This window comes from Dromaius novaehollandiae, chromosome 11 (assembly GCF_036370855.1).
Source record: "Dromaius novaehollandiae isolate bDroNov1 chromosome 11, bDroNov1.hap1, whole genome shotgun sequence".
NCBI lineage: Eukaryota > Metazoa > Chordata > Aves > Casuariiformes > Dromaiidae > Dromaius > Dromaius novaehollandiae.
The window spans coordinates 9549301-9563828 of NC_088108.1; the positions used below are offsets into that span (position 1 = coordinate 9549301).

The window sequence follows — 14528 nt, forward strand, 5'->3', positions numbered from 1 at the left end:
CACGTATGGAGTATATAAATAGCATTTCAAGCTTCTTATTTTGAAGTATTTTCCTGCAGAAATGTTGTTACAAAATTTACATTTTACTACAATCATCTGATTCTGAGAAAAACAGCATTTTTTTGCAGTTTTTCATTGGAATTTTTTGAAGCATCTCTAATGGAAAATACAAAAATATCAGTCTGTATGTGTGAACTCAGTGCTCATATATACTGTACACTTACTCAACCTTGTTCTGCGGGGTTATTTTACATAGCACACAAACATCTGCACACCTACATAGCCAAACTGTAAAGAATTCAAGCTGTGCAAGGAACATATGGCTGTTTTTACTTATCCTCTGCTCATTTTCCAGCCAAATTACTCCAGTAATCAGAATATAGGTAATCCGTCATGTGTGTAAGCAAGACTTGCTCTTGCTTTCTGTCCTTTTAAAACTAATCTAAGTAGGAAGTGGCAACTTTTTTCCCCAGTTTCTTGAATTTTGCTCAGCTAAACCTTAAGTTCTGATGCTTTGGAACTTAAGACATTTATGTGACACTTACATTTAAATGATTATATTTGAACTGGAGCATTGCATAAACTATATTTTAGTGTTCGAGAAATAATACATGCAGAATGGTCTGTTGTTTTGATGAGTTTTAAGTACTTTAAAAGTCTACGTTTTATGTTATTAACTTATTTGGCAGATTTAGCAGAATAAAAGGATTAACCCCAAATGCAACCTTAAGTATCACTAAATAATCAGGTACATTTATCTCCATCCTGTAAAACACAAAATGACCTGAAGAACTAAGGAGTGCTGATGCAAGATACGGCCTGGATTTTAAGTGTACTCTAGCAGTTGTTTGAAATATTTTTTTTATTTGGAATTAATAACTCTCTAGTTACTGATTCCAAGTAAGAACTGACTAACCAGTTGCAGACTCTCTGTCTTTAGATCTTGTGGTGTCCTTGAACTGCAATTACAGCCGTGCTCAGGGGTATAAGCAAAGGGTTTACAGGTGGAGAGCCTTCCTTCCAGAGATACTGGTCAGTCAAAAAGGATGTTACTTTTACCTACAAGCCTTCTCTTGCCTTTTATCCGCTCATGTTGGGTTGTTGGGGTTTTAAGCCTGTTTAGGACCTCTCTGTTTGCAAGCTCTCCCACTTTGTGCAGGTCGAATGACCCAGCCTCGTGCTGATCGCAGCAGTGCCAGCCCAGTTCAGCACCGGCATGGCGAGGGAGTGCTCCTGCGAGCAGCGCGGCTGGCGGGCCGGAGCGGGCACGGGAGCACGAAGTGTTTGTGCTTTATCCTGGGAGAGCTGTCCCTGTAGAGGAAGGGAAGTAATTTGCACCATGGGTGTCCATATGACTGTGTCAGTGTAGCTATTACAGTGAAAACAAAAGATCTCTCTGTAGCTTTACTGCAAGTGTATGTACCTTTTCAAAACAGAAAGTTACCTAGCAAGGCCTGACACACTCCTCTTCTGGGGAAATTTGGAGAGGGAGGTTATCTTTGACTTGGCCTAATTTTTCATGTTTGCCTTGCAAAGTTAGCAGTTCCTTTGTGCTGATGTCTTATCTCACCACATATAGACTGTCAGCCCTTGAATGCCTCAAATGGGGGTTCCCAAACATGGTTTGCCTTAGGGAATGTGCTAAACAGCAGTGGGAGCAGCTCCTTGCTATTGAGCCACAGCTGTGCACTGCTTTGAAATAACCTGCACACTACTAGGCCATTTCCCAGACCACTTGGGAACTTCTGGGCTGGGAAACACCTTTGCTGTTTAGGTGTGTTGGAGAACCACGGACCACGGGGCTGGGATTCGGAATAGCCCTGGCAGCTCGCAGGGAGCACGTGCAGCCCCAGGAGTGGCAGAGGGACCGTTCCAGTCTGTTATCCTGCCAGCTGCACTTGCTTGTGTTGGGCTGTGTTTACATACTGTATGAAATAAAATCAGAAGGATTGTTTCACAAAGTGATTTGAAGATTGCAAAACATACACTGAACGAATGCCCCTAAAGATACTGCGAAGTGTAACATCACAGCCAGCTTTCCTTCTGGGCTGATGGAATTGCTGCTTTATATTTATGCTCTTTTGGGAGATCTATAAATATATAAAAGAAAAAAAAGCCAGAATCAAGCAGCTGTATATCAGCTTTGCTAATCCACAGATTCATTATTCAAACAGTGTCTAAAAATACTTGGTACTTGCTGTAAGTAGAGGTTGATGCCATAGGAGCAGGAGAAGCGATTGTTAGCGGTGGTGTCTTATTTACACAGAAAATTGTGAATGCCTTATGATATAGTTACAGCCAAGATTTCCCCCTCAAAACAAGTTGTGCGTAGTGTGGCTGTTTAGCTTGATGTAAGCAGACAGATCAGAACAGTAGTAAGTGCCTAGGTAATATTTCTTATTGGCTTAATTGTCCCAAACAGGAGGGGGGGGACTGGGAGGTTCATTTGTAACCGAATGAGCTTTGCAGATTTACAGTTCTTGAGGCTCTCTTCTTCCATATCAGAGCAATGATGAATAAATTTGAATTCAGATGCCCTAACAGTGGTTGGTAAAGCATATAAGTGAAGGTGAGAAGTGACAGCCAAACACAAAAATGTTCTCAAATTACAGGAGAGGAAATTCAGCATCATGTGGTTGGCGGTGGGATAAGAATTTTGCGATACCGTGACTGACCCCAGATGGAATTAGCAAATTCTGTTGTGTATGTGTGTTTTTAGGGTCGTTCAATAGAAGAAAGAGAAATTCCCTCTACGTAACTGTGACTCTCCTCATTGTGTCAGTATTAATTCTAACGGTGGGCCTAGCTGCTACAACAAGAACCCAAAATGTGACTGTTGGAGGTTATTACCCAGGGGTTATTGTAAGTATAGAACTCCTAGGTAGGTCTAGAAAACTTACTGCCTACAAAGTCCCTTGTAATGCTGCAAATGTTATAAAGGGTGATTGTGTCCTTAATATTAACATCTGCTCAGCTACTTCATTGCCATTTGATTTATTTGATTTGTTGTTATTTTGCACCTGCTGCTCATTCCCATGCAAAAATCCCATTCAGTCAAGTGGCAGTTTCCTCTGAGCTTGGGTCATGCTAGCAATGAGACAGGTAAATTGGTTTTATGTCGGCCAAAACAACCTTAGAACGTCTTTGTTTTCACAAATCAGACTAAGCCTAGAAGTGAGGGGAAGAAAGGCCATAGCTGCCAAGAACAGTTGGGAACCCAGGTCTTGAAATACAGCCCATTTGAATTCATGGTCATAAAGTTTACTCACAGAAGTATTTAATGATTTGGGGTCTCTGAGGAGGACCACATTAGTAAAAGCTTTGGCAACTCACTGGAGGAGACTGCATATCAAAGCTTCTGGCACATCGATTTTTATTAACAAGTGAAAATGGGAAAGGAAGATCTTACAGCTTCAAATGACTTAATTTAGAGAGGACTATTGGTGCCCAACCTTCCTGCCGTTGGACATACAACTTTCTGCAGAAGCACTTGGAGAAAGTACATCATGCCTTTCCCCCAGCCCAGAACCAGCCCTTCTGCATATGCACACTGCTATGCCTCTGCATTAGCAGACGTCTAACGCAAGCTGGAAAGCAAGTCCTGGTCTGAGGAGTCCTCAGAAGGGACCACAACAAGGACTGAGCTGCAGGCCAGATTAGCTGTCTTAGGTTGGGTGTAACTGCAGCCTGCCGGACAGAGGCTCCTGTTGTAACAGCCATGGAGTATTGTGCATTTAGCTTCGAAGCCTGGAAGTTGGAGGTTTAAAGCCAGTCCAAATCACTAGATGGAAGATTTTCCTGTCTTACAGTTGTCTGATTTATTTATCATGGATTGCTGATCTCAAGGAGGTTTATAATTGTCTGTGGATAAGCTCTTCTATGACTGAAGACAGGCCCTTTCCAGCCATTAGTTTGGAAACATCATTACAGACTGTTAAGTCTGTGGCCAGAGGATTGCTTTTCTGGCTTGTCACAGTAGCTCCCGCATTTAGGCTTGATTTTTTTTTTTTTTTTTTAAGAGAAATATAGAAGGAAGGTGTTGAGAAGGGTGATGAGCTGTCTTCAAACTCTCAGTACTTATCCTATGCCTCGTCAACCTGGATTGAACCTCGTGCTTCAGAGCAGATCCCACAGACTGATGCAGATGGGTAGAGCTGGTTGTTCACATCCTCTTGACATCTCCCTAGCTATTTATACCCTGAGAACGTCAGCATCGCTTATGGTTTTGTAAGACACAGAATCAGCTCAAGGAATTCATGAATTTGTGGACTCGGGAACGGTGTCGATTTACTTGCTTTGTTCAGAGGCAACCTGACTGTTTGCAGTCGTAAGCTTGTCACCAAATTACTTCTCAGAATTAGTTTGTTAGTCTGCTGGGTGGAAATCTGTGATGACCTCACCTTCCTCCCTGCACAGAGAAACGTTTCAGTCTGCTGCTGGATGCTTCAGCAGGTACTTAAAATAGCTGGTGTTTCGTAACAAGCTGGGATTTCTCCCTTTGCTGTGGAAAAAGAGCCTGCTGTGAGGCATGAATACTCAGTGAGTTGTGCCTGAACAGGTGACTTCTGCAGCCCCAAAGAGCAACTCCATGCAGGTATTGTCACCCAAAAGTTTGCATGGATGTCAGGCCACCAGTGATTCCTTTGCACCATTAGTGATGTTACTGTTACTACCCCACACTGGTAAGGAAAAGATAACGCCAAAAGTCTCTTCATATGCTGGGTGATTTCTCCTTGCGTGCATTAGACTCACAGGGCAGGACAGTCTTGCAGAATTTTGGTTGTTCTTGTAGGAGTTGTACTCCTGTTCTCCCATCCTGCGTGTTAGTTTCTGTAGGATGGTATAACACTCTATATAACACTCCACCTAGTTCATGTTCTCCAGAGGGAATATTATTTTCATGTAATTCTCTAGGGAGTTCAGGAATTCCCCTGAAGCCACACCAGTATTACCCAGTAAGAGACCTGCTGAGCCCTTCATGTAGCGTAGTGCCTCTCAGCCAAGGGGCTCAAAGTGTTTTGAGTAAACAAAGCAGTAGGCTCTCTGCAGACCAGTACCCAAAGCTGTAAGAGGGGTAGTGGCCTGTCTTTGGTCAGGCGACAAACCTGTGGCAGTCTGGGTTGTGTGCAGCCTAGCCTGCATGTGATGCCTCCTTGCATAGGTGCTGTCACTGTCGCACACCCAGCTGGCACGAGTTCCTCTGGGAGGGAATAGCAGATCTGTACTGGGCCATGAAACCTCCAGCATGTCTTATAGCTGCCGTGCCTAATGCATGTTCTTTCTTCCTCTGACTTGCATGCCTTGGGCAAACAGCTCTTGGCAACAGCATGCAAGGAGGAAACATGCATAGAAGTGGTTGTCTGGTGCTGGGGATCGTCTTCCCAGAATGTTGCTGAGGATGAACAGAAAAGATTTAGCAATCTAATTTAGAACTGGGTCCTGGAGACCTTCCACACATCAGTGGGTTGTGGGGGGGTTGTTTTTTTGTTTGTTTTGTTTTGTTACAAACAGTGCAGGGAGGCCTTCATCCCCTTCCCTGACTCCTGGCCAGTGTCTTCACAGCTACTTCTGTGGGCACCTGGTCTGTGCTTCCACAAGAAATAACGTATTTATGGCTGGATAGGTAACCTGGGCCTGGGAAGCCCAGGCTGCAACAGTGACGCTTTGCAGACAAAAGTAGCAGGCACAGAGGTCCAACACCCCTATGGAAGTGAGGCTCACAGACTGAGAGGTTAGTTTAAAAATCCTGCTTCTTTTTAAGTAATAACTTACAAGTTCTTTCCTTCTGTTGTGAGTCTTTAAGAAAAACATTCCTCAAGACCTTTCCTCATAGCTTTGAGCTCCAAGAACTCTTTCTTGCTGTGTATAATGGAAGTAGAGCTTCCAGCAGCTGCAGAGGCTACCAAATTTTGTGCAGCTCTGTGCAATACAGCCGGATTCAGAAATGGGACAGGGCCTCTCTGGAGGCCACAGACAGAACAAGGCTCACAAGAACGTCTCCTCTGCTTTGGCTTGTGAAAGGCCGTTCATGAGAGACACGTGCTGCCTCCAGGTTCAGCTTCCAGCATCAGTATAAATGACTGACCTTTCTTAGGCTTTGGCTGGCAAAGCTCTTCTGTAGTGATTCCTTATTAAATATATCTGCCTGAGGATTTACTGTGGAAAAGCGCATTCAGTTGTAGCCTCTGCTCCTTTCAGACAGACATCTCAGGGGATCATCTCCACCAGCAGATAACAGTGATACCGGCAATGCAGATAATGAAGGTCCCTTTGTCCCATCAGTGGAAAAACACATGTTTTTTCCCTTTAATGCAGGATGACTCCACTGATGTATTTGGTCTTTGCCTGTTGGATGTATAGCTTCACTCCAGTTTGTTCTTTTACCTTGAATTATCTGTCTTTCACCTTTCGGTTTGTGCTGCTCTGAATCACCAAGTGGAAGTTTCTTTTGGAAAAGTTGGGTGTTGGATCAAGCTCAAAGGGCACAAAATGGTTTTCTTCAATGTTTGCCTTAGGTGCATGTGTTGCCAAACGACTTTCCTGCTACTAAACACCACCAGACTAAAAATAGTACCAGGATCCTTGTTGCTGTTAATGTCTGGATCTCCCAGGTTTTGGTCTGTAAAACTCCCATAACATGGGGAAGGTGGGGATTGTTGCTTGCCTAAGCTGAGCAAAAGAATAATGATAGAAGACTAGCTGTATTAATAAGGGTCCAGCCCAGAAGCATTGGCAGATGAATTTGGGCTGGTTCAGCAATGCCGCCAGCTCTCTGCACCTGTCTGCCTGCTGCCCCAGCATTGAGCAGTGCCTGGCTTCATTGCTATGCTGCACGCCATGGTAGTTAAACGGTCCCTGATGGGAGGACAGCGGTGTCTGAGAGGAGTGCAAGGCAGGCCGCTGGGAAGCAGCAGCCCGATCGGCTGCTCTGCTTTGATCCTGCACTGTTTGAGTCAATGCCCGTTACCGCCTCTGGCACTAGCACCAAATATCACAGAGCTAAGCAGAGTGGGAGAAGATCGAAGTCCAGCTTCTCACCATGTCTGTGTCTGCTAATCTCTGTGTGTGTTTCTGCTTGTTAATACTGGATTTGTTAAACCTTTGTTTCTCATTCCTAGATTTTACAACATCAATTCCAGGTTAGCTGGCCCATTCTTGAATCACTGCAGCTTGTTTCCTGCCTTATTCTGCTGCTTTAGAAGTGGTCAGTTATTTAGCATCCTCATCCAGATCTTCATCACCTCCTCTAGTTTATCGAATGGATGTGTAGTCTGCTTAATGTGGGCAACGGCAATTGTAGGACTTTTTCAGCATTTCTCAGTTTGCTGACCCCTAGAAGCAGAGCTGCATATGCTATGGGCTGATCAAAGACCTTTCTAGTTGTGATGGTTACAGAAGTACTTCTAGAACTTCCCTTGTGGTCTACTGTTCCAGGTTAAAGTCCTTGTTTCTGGCCTGGCCGAAGTCTACTCTGTCCTAGAAGCATCTCCAGTATAGCCAATAGTTTAAGGCTTTGGAAGTAGGGGATAGGAAATTGCACTCCTAATGGACTTTACTGAGCTGAAATAAAAACATAATTGCCAGTTACAGTAGCAAGGAAAGATGCTTTTGCTGGACTGTTCTATTCACTGGAGTGGTGTGAGCTCTTCTGGTAAAAGACTCTGGTGCATTGGACTTCCCCTCCCTGCAAATGAGGGGGGAGTGGAAGAAGCAAGTGATTGCTAAATCTTTTCCCATTAAGAAATTTTCTGTTGAGTCAAACACTTAAGTGGTTGCTCACGCCCTTGGTGTGGTCACCCGTGGCTGGTCCTGCAAATGCTAGTGGTATGGTACTGCTAGGTTCACATCCAGAAGCTTCTGAATGTTTGTGGGGTTGTTCCAAAACAGCAACACACATTTTCATCCACCACTCATTTCTCAGCCTTAATGGGGAGGGAGGTGAATTCAAGTTCATCCTTTTGGTTTTTACACATGCTTTTAGTGTCATATAAGTGATACGCTTGACAGTTCTAGCTAGTGAGAGACTCCACTGATTTCCTTGCTGAAGGAGGAGTGCTCACACATTCACAGTATGTTCTTTTGCTGCTTCTGGATTTAGTTGTGTTCTGTCTGCATGTGAAATATGTTGGATATCTTCCTGATTTAAATGCTAACAATATGTTGTTTTTCAGCTTGGTTTTGGGTCATTTCTTGGAATAATTGGATCAAACTTGATAGAAAACAAAAGGCAAATGGTAAGTTCACCAACTATGTAGACTCTTTTTAAAAAAATTAACCATAACTCAAAGAAATTTTGTTTATAAAGAAAGAGTGTTGTTCCTTTTCCTAATCCTTCCAGGCTGATGTTGTATGCTTCTTGAGAACTAGAGATGGTTTCTGGCAGCCCAAGGAGAACAAGGTTGTTAACTCTGACATTTTTAAGTTTTAAAAAACACTCACAGAGGTACAGAGTGACTATACACAGTCTCATTGAACTCAGTGGGATCTTTCAGGGGTTCAAATTTGAGTGTGTGGGATTTTCGGGGTACTCAACACTTCATAGACTCATGCCCAGTTCTTTTACTGTAGAGTTGTTACAGTGCGAGATATGTAATGTGTTAAATAAGATAAATATATTTATTTTAAATCTTGTCAGTTTGGGGCTCTGGAAAAATTGCTTTCGGCTACTTTCTATTTGAAGAAAGGATAGAAAAGAAGAACAAGCAGGTGGTGTAAAAGCCAGTCCCACAGAGTGGAAGTGAAAGCCCATACAGGGCCCAGCAGAAAGCCACTCATGGGGATGTGTACTTAGAGGTCTCTGCTTTAGGTGTCTCTAGAGAATGAGTCACTGAGGTATTGACCTGATGAAAAGGGTGAAGCATGGTGTAACTGAAGAGCAGCCAAGTTCTCCTGCACTGCTGATAAGCGTGTATGTTTCTGGTCCTTGTTTCCAAACACCTCTTGAAATGGGAAGCAAGACCTAGAGACTTTGCATGCTGTAATGCAGCAACTGAGAGTGTGGAAAGCATAGAAGGTGCTGGCTAGACAAGATGCGCTTATCATAACTCTCGTAGCAGCCCTAGGGCAAATAAACATCTTGTTGCTTCAGTGTTCTGGCTTTGAGGGCTGTCTGGGTATTTACCAGCATCTCTGCGCTCGGTCTTCTCCCAACATGCTCTGTGCCAGTTACAGTTAGCAGTTCATACTTGTAAGGAGTCGCCAACACGCACGGTGGGCGGCGTATGCGTGACCTGCCGTGGCCTTGCCTGGGCCCTGCACATCACCAGGAGAAGGCCCTGGGGCCGCGGCGTGGACGGCTCTATGCGGTGACAGTTACCGCTTTGCCCCCGCCTCCCTGCCCAGCCGCCAGACAGGCATGGGCCAGAGCCCAGCTCTCTGCCCAGGGCTCGCAGGAGGGTGCTGCCACCCTTTACTCCAGCCCATGAGCGCCAAAACAACCATCTGGCTCTGTCACCTCTACCTGTGGACACCTCTGCCTCTGCCTCCGGTTCCCTCCTCGGCCTGTGAGGAGGGTTTCACGGGATGGGGCCAGGCAGCCACTGTCTAGGCAGCTCTGGGTGGAGTCGCGCGCGGCTCTGCTGCCCCATCCCATGGGAGCTGGCTCTGGGTTGTGACCAGCAGCACTCAGCGGGGAGCAGGTGGGCAGTGGATGTATGATAACACAGAAAACAGATGAGACCAGCACTGCTGACCTGATGTAACTGAGCTTGCGCTGAGGTTTGAGGGACAGAGGTGGCCCAGGTTACACGCTTTTGGCAAGCACAGGAGATGTGTGGACTTGGCTGCGTCTCTGATGACTCCAGACACATCTTGCAGATGCTGTTTCACACCCCCCTCCTCTTCCTGCCCGTGCCTGAACTTAGTGGTGGTAGCGCTTGGGGGTGTCAGTAACAGGGCTCAGTGTGGGGGAAGTCTTTGGGGGAAAACTAGTGAAAAAAACAGAGGTGTGGGCAGAGAGAGATCAAAGGAAGCTGGTAGCTGGCAGTCACCGCAGGCTGTCAAGCTCAGGCTTTCCTAGCCAGTCTTCTCTGCTCAGTGCAGGCAGCTGGCTGGAGGTAGTGTGGGGATGTGCAGTCCTGCTCCTGGAGAGCCAGGTGGACCTGCCTGGCTCCTGGCTCGGCGTGACTCACCCCAGAACAGCGGCAGCCACCTTCCTCCCCAGTGATTACCCCATCCTTTGGCATCAAGATCCTTCAAGCCTTCCCGGTATGAAGGTTTCTTGGGGCAAGGGGTGGGACTGTACTGCAGCTGCCTGTCCCTGTGGGCTGTCCAGCTCGCCTGACACTGCTACACGCTTTTACAGCGATGGAGCTGCCTTCATGGAGAGGCTCAGGGATCAAATAGCAGGGTGTGCTGCCAACCAAGGCTAAGGCCAATTGGCCGAGCTGCAGAGGTTGTCTGGAGAAATTCCTGCTTCTGCTAAACCAGAGGCTGGGCAGTGCTCTGCCCTTTGCTTTTCAAGTAATGTGTTGCCTGCAGAGCAGAGCGGTGGCAGGAGGAAGTGAGGTGAGGCAGACCCTGAAGGAGAAGATGACTTCCTTTCCCATGGTCAGACAGGGCCCAGGGTAGGTGGGTTTCCTGATTTTTTTTTTCTTTTTTTTTTTTTCTCCTGGCTATGCAAAAGCAACATGTCCCATTTCTTCTGTCTTAGCAGGATTTCCAGGGCTCTTGCTCATTGTGTATTAGGAGCATATCAGAGTCAGACTGAGAAGAGTCTGACTGATATTATACATTCTTCACAGGACTGTGCATAAATGACAGTGTGACTTGGACTTGACTTGTTCGTTTGTTTTCTAAAAAGCCCTAGGTAGCCAGAGTTTATTCTTTTCATCTCTGTATCATTTTGTGCCCCTTCCTGCAAAGTCTGCATGACAGCTTTGCGAGCATTGCATCACGGCCTCCTAGGTTTGCAGGGTAGCGTGTCTCTGTGCTGACAGCAGCGAGGGCATCGAATAGCCTTTGCTCGTTGTCCCCTTACTTTATTCAAGCCTCCTTCTTACCCAGGAGCATTCAGTTTTGCAGTGGCATTTTTTTCTCCGTTACATCTTTCTGTAATACCACTGGCAGTGCAGGATTCTTTTTTTTTTTTTTTAATTTCTGTGAGCTCCCCAGTGTGCTAGGTTAGTAAAAGTCAAGGGGTGTTGCTTGTTATTCAGTCACCCCTAAACTAAACACAGCTTGTACAGCTGTATTCTTGTGCACACTTTCCCCATAAGTTGGCTGGGGAACGTGAGGAATTGACTGAGCCAATTTGGCTACAAGGTGAACTAACAGACACCCCTTAATTCTCTGCTGTCTGCCGACAGAAATAGCCCTCTCTCGTTTTTGCCACCCCGGCGTATTGGCTTTCATGCCACGTGTCTGCACTTCCCACTTGTCAGACCGAGGGAAAGCTTTCAGCAGAGCTGGTTCCTCCAGAGACGCTGGCTGCCCGCGCAGACACAGCCCAGACTGCGCACCCGCGTTGCAGGCAGCTGGGATTTATACAGGAGCTACGTGGTCAGCAGTTTTCACATGACAAGTCAGCATTTTACATGGCTTCGTAACAGCCGTCCCTGCCATGGAAAAGTAATTACCAACAGCTTCATGGCCCACGTATTGCTGGAGTGTGGCCCAGAGGGAACTTCTGACCAGAAAACTCCTATTTTATGGTTCCTGCGTTATCCAAAACCAGTTTGTCTTTTTGTGTCTGAAATCTGCGCTGAGTAACTGATTTTGTTGGGACTTACGTGCATTAAGACAAATAGCTAATATTACATGGCTCTTAAAAGGGACTTGTGCTTTTAACAACAGTATTGCCAGCTCCAAGTCAAAAATCATGTTGACAAATCATGAGATTAGTTGAAAAACATGGGATTTTTAACATGCATTCATATGTTTTAATTTGCCTTCTGATTTTCTTTAATGTCTCATAAATTTTCAGTGTTTGGTTTTCAGGCTTTTTTTTTCTCCAGCTGAGAGTGAGAAAATCCCATTTATGTAAAGTTGGCAAACCCATTTCTAACACCAGGTCCTTAGATCCTAGAGCAGGTAGGGCTGTTGTGAAAATATCACCATTAACTTTCTGTCTTTTTAAACAATCATATCAGCAGCTCCAGTCTGCAAGGCGGTAAACAAATATCCTTGGCGTTTGGCTCTCTTCCTGCCCCCCGGAGTCATGCTGCCCAGGGCACATATCCTCTTTCATGCACGTATGAGACAAAGGGAAGTACAGAGAAAAGCTGAAATTTGTACAGACTAGCCTAGGCCGCAAAAGCCGTTCCTTCCACAGAGGCTGTGAGAAGCTGTGCTTTCTCCTGTTCTGTGGTTTCCCTGGCTGTGGCAGTGAATCGGTGCAACTGTTACAATTGATAGTGTAATTTGTATTCCAGACATGGGCATGAAATGGATCTGAGTGGGGAGGAGATGCTAGTGTTGACAGCTAATAGAAATAGCAGGTTCCCAGCACAGGACCTGATACTTCGCAATAGCAGCTTGTTGCTAGTGACAGTAACTTGTTTGTATGCTCATGGGATTAATTTTACAATCTGCTCTAACTGCCGCTGCAGTTTTTATTTGCAGTGGGGCCGTGGAAGTCTGGGATACTTTGCTTCATCTAGAAAACTGCTTTATTTTCTCCTCTTTTGAAACTGATGAAAACGAGCGATTGTAGAGGGAGGGTTCCCATTGCCCCAGGTGAGCCCTCCGGCACCTCCGCTCCTGCTGCACCGGTTGGCGTGGTCTGTGCATGGACGTTGCTGTCGCGTGGCAGGTCTTGACTGCGGGATGCAGAAACATCCCCTTCCCCCTCTGATGAGTTTGAGGTGTTTCCGTGATCCTTCCCAGTGCGGCGAACGCCTCCCTCCCACCACCAGAGCCACCTCCTGGCGGCCCGGGGGGAACTGTGTGGAGCATCTTTTAGGCCTCTCTCTGGTTCATTTGTGGGAGGAAAAATGCAAGCGAGCATTTCCTTGGTGCTTTGCACTCATCTGAGCCCTCTTGTTCAGTTTCTTTGGCTCTTCTTCCTGTCTTACTCCCTTATTCCATCTCAGCCCTCCTCTGCCTCATTACCCTCCTGTTTTCTCTTAAATCTTCCTCTCTGATCTTGTGTCATTGAAATGTGTGGTAGCACCTTGAGTCAGCTGCGGTCCCGCCTCCGCCAGTCTCCTGCCGTACAGGTTTTGATGCTGGCCTTGCTCAAGCTGCTCCACTTACAAGTCTGGCTAAGGAGGCATCTGGCGGGGCGTGCTCACTGCTGCGCTCGCAGGCAGCCGCTCCGGAGCAGGGCTGCGTCCTGGGGGCAGAGGGGCGGCAGCTGCCTGCCCTCGCCTTCGCGAGCGCCCTGCCTGCGGAGGTGCCTCTGGCCTGCGCCATCAAAGCGAGCCGAGCGGCACGGCTCTGTTCTGCTGCCATCAGTCCCCCGCGGTGCAGCCGGAGCAGCGATCTGAGGCTGACTGCCTGCTCGCTGTCTCGCGGATCTCTCCACCGCAGCCATTTGCATTGTCTCGCTGCCTTTCTTCCAGTCCAAGGAGGCACTGGTTATGGTGCAAGCTGTTATTTGGTAATATCGGTCCAGCAGACAGACAGACTCTGGCCCTTGGTCTGCTTTTGTGTGGACAGGATGGACATAGATGTGTCCACACACCAGCCTGGGTTTTCGCTCCCCGCAGTGCTGCTTCCCCGGTTTCTGTAGCTGATTCATGCCCCCAGGAGACAACCTCCTGTGGCTGCTTCGCATCATCTGCAGAGAGGGAGAGAGAAACCCTGCTTCACCCCTGCCACCTCTAGGGCCTTTGGGGATTTTCCGCTCTCCCTGTGAGCCACTTCAACCAGTGCGAGAGAAAAAGGGTGTTTCAGACAGAGAAATGACCTGTTTTTCTTCAGGATCATATTGACAGGCAGGAGCATGAACGGGCAGGGACCTGCCGAGCCCCTGCCTGCAAGCACACAGCTGACCAGGGGCTGCAGCAAGGGCAGGAAGGTAATGTCAGCTCTCGGTAACCACGTCTCGCTGAGGGAGTTTTGGGTAAAAATGGTGTGGTTAACTTACAAATCCTGAGATACTTTAAAAATGCGTTTAGGTCCTTTCTGGCTTGTGTTTATCAAGGGTTTTGGTTTGTCTTCCTGAGGACTAGATCCCTGTGTAGTGAAAGGAACTGAGATTTTGAAGTGTCCCCATAACTGTGGCACCTGGGTCTCTATAATAAATACGTGCCATGCCAGGAGATCCAAGGTATCTGTCAGTGCTGGCCAGGCTAGTTGTTATTTTTGTGTTTATATTATTATATTTTACTATTGCTCAAAGCTTTTTTTTTTTTTTTAAACCACCTTTGTGTTTGTGGAGGAGCTGCTCCTAACAGCTGCCAGAGATCAGCAACTGAAGGCTGCATCACAAGAGTGAAAAACCACTGGGGAAAAACCCACTAAAGCTTTCAAGGGAAAGCTTCCCCTTCTTCAAAGGGAAATGCTGCTGTTCCCCAAGCTATGTCTTTGTCTGTGCACCTGTTTATGGGACTGCATTGTCTGGATGGCAAAAGCTAAATGAGGAC

At 46.6% G+C, this 14528-nt stretch overlaps 1 protein-coding gene across 3 annotated transcripts in view; it reads left to right on the forward strand.

The window, feature by feature from the left end:
- TMEM255A (transmembrane protein 255A) overlaps nucleotides 1-14528 on the forward strand; it is a 31741-nt gene that overhangs the window by 1722 nt on the left and 15491 nt on the right. For all 3 annotated transcript variants that reach the window (XR_010391025.1, XM_064518194.1, XM_064518193.1), the window contains exons 2-3: nucleotides 2720-2862; nucleotides 8172-8234. Coding sequence is in view for 2 of the 3 variants with exons in the window: in XM_064518194.1 (XP_064374264.1) it covers nucleotides 2720-2862; nucleotides 8172-8234 (206 nt within the window). In the remaining variant the exon portion in view is untranslated. The remainder of the gene's footprint in view (nucleotides 1-2719; nucleotides 2863-8171; nucleotides 8235-14528) is intronic.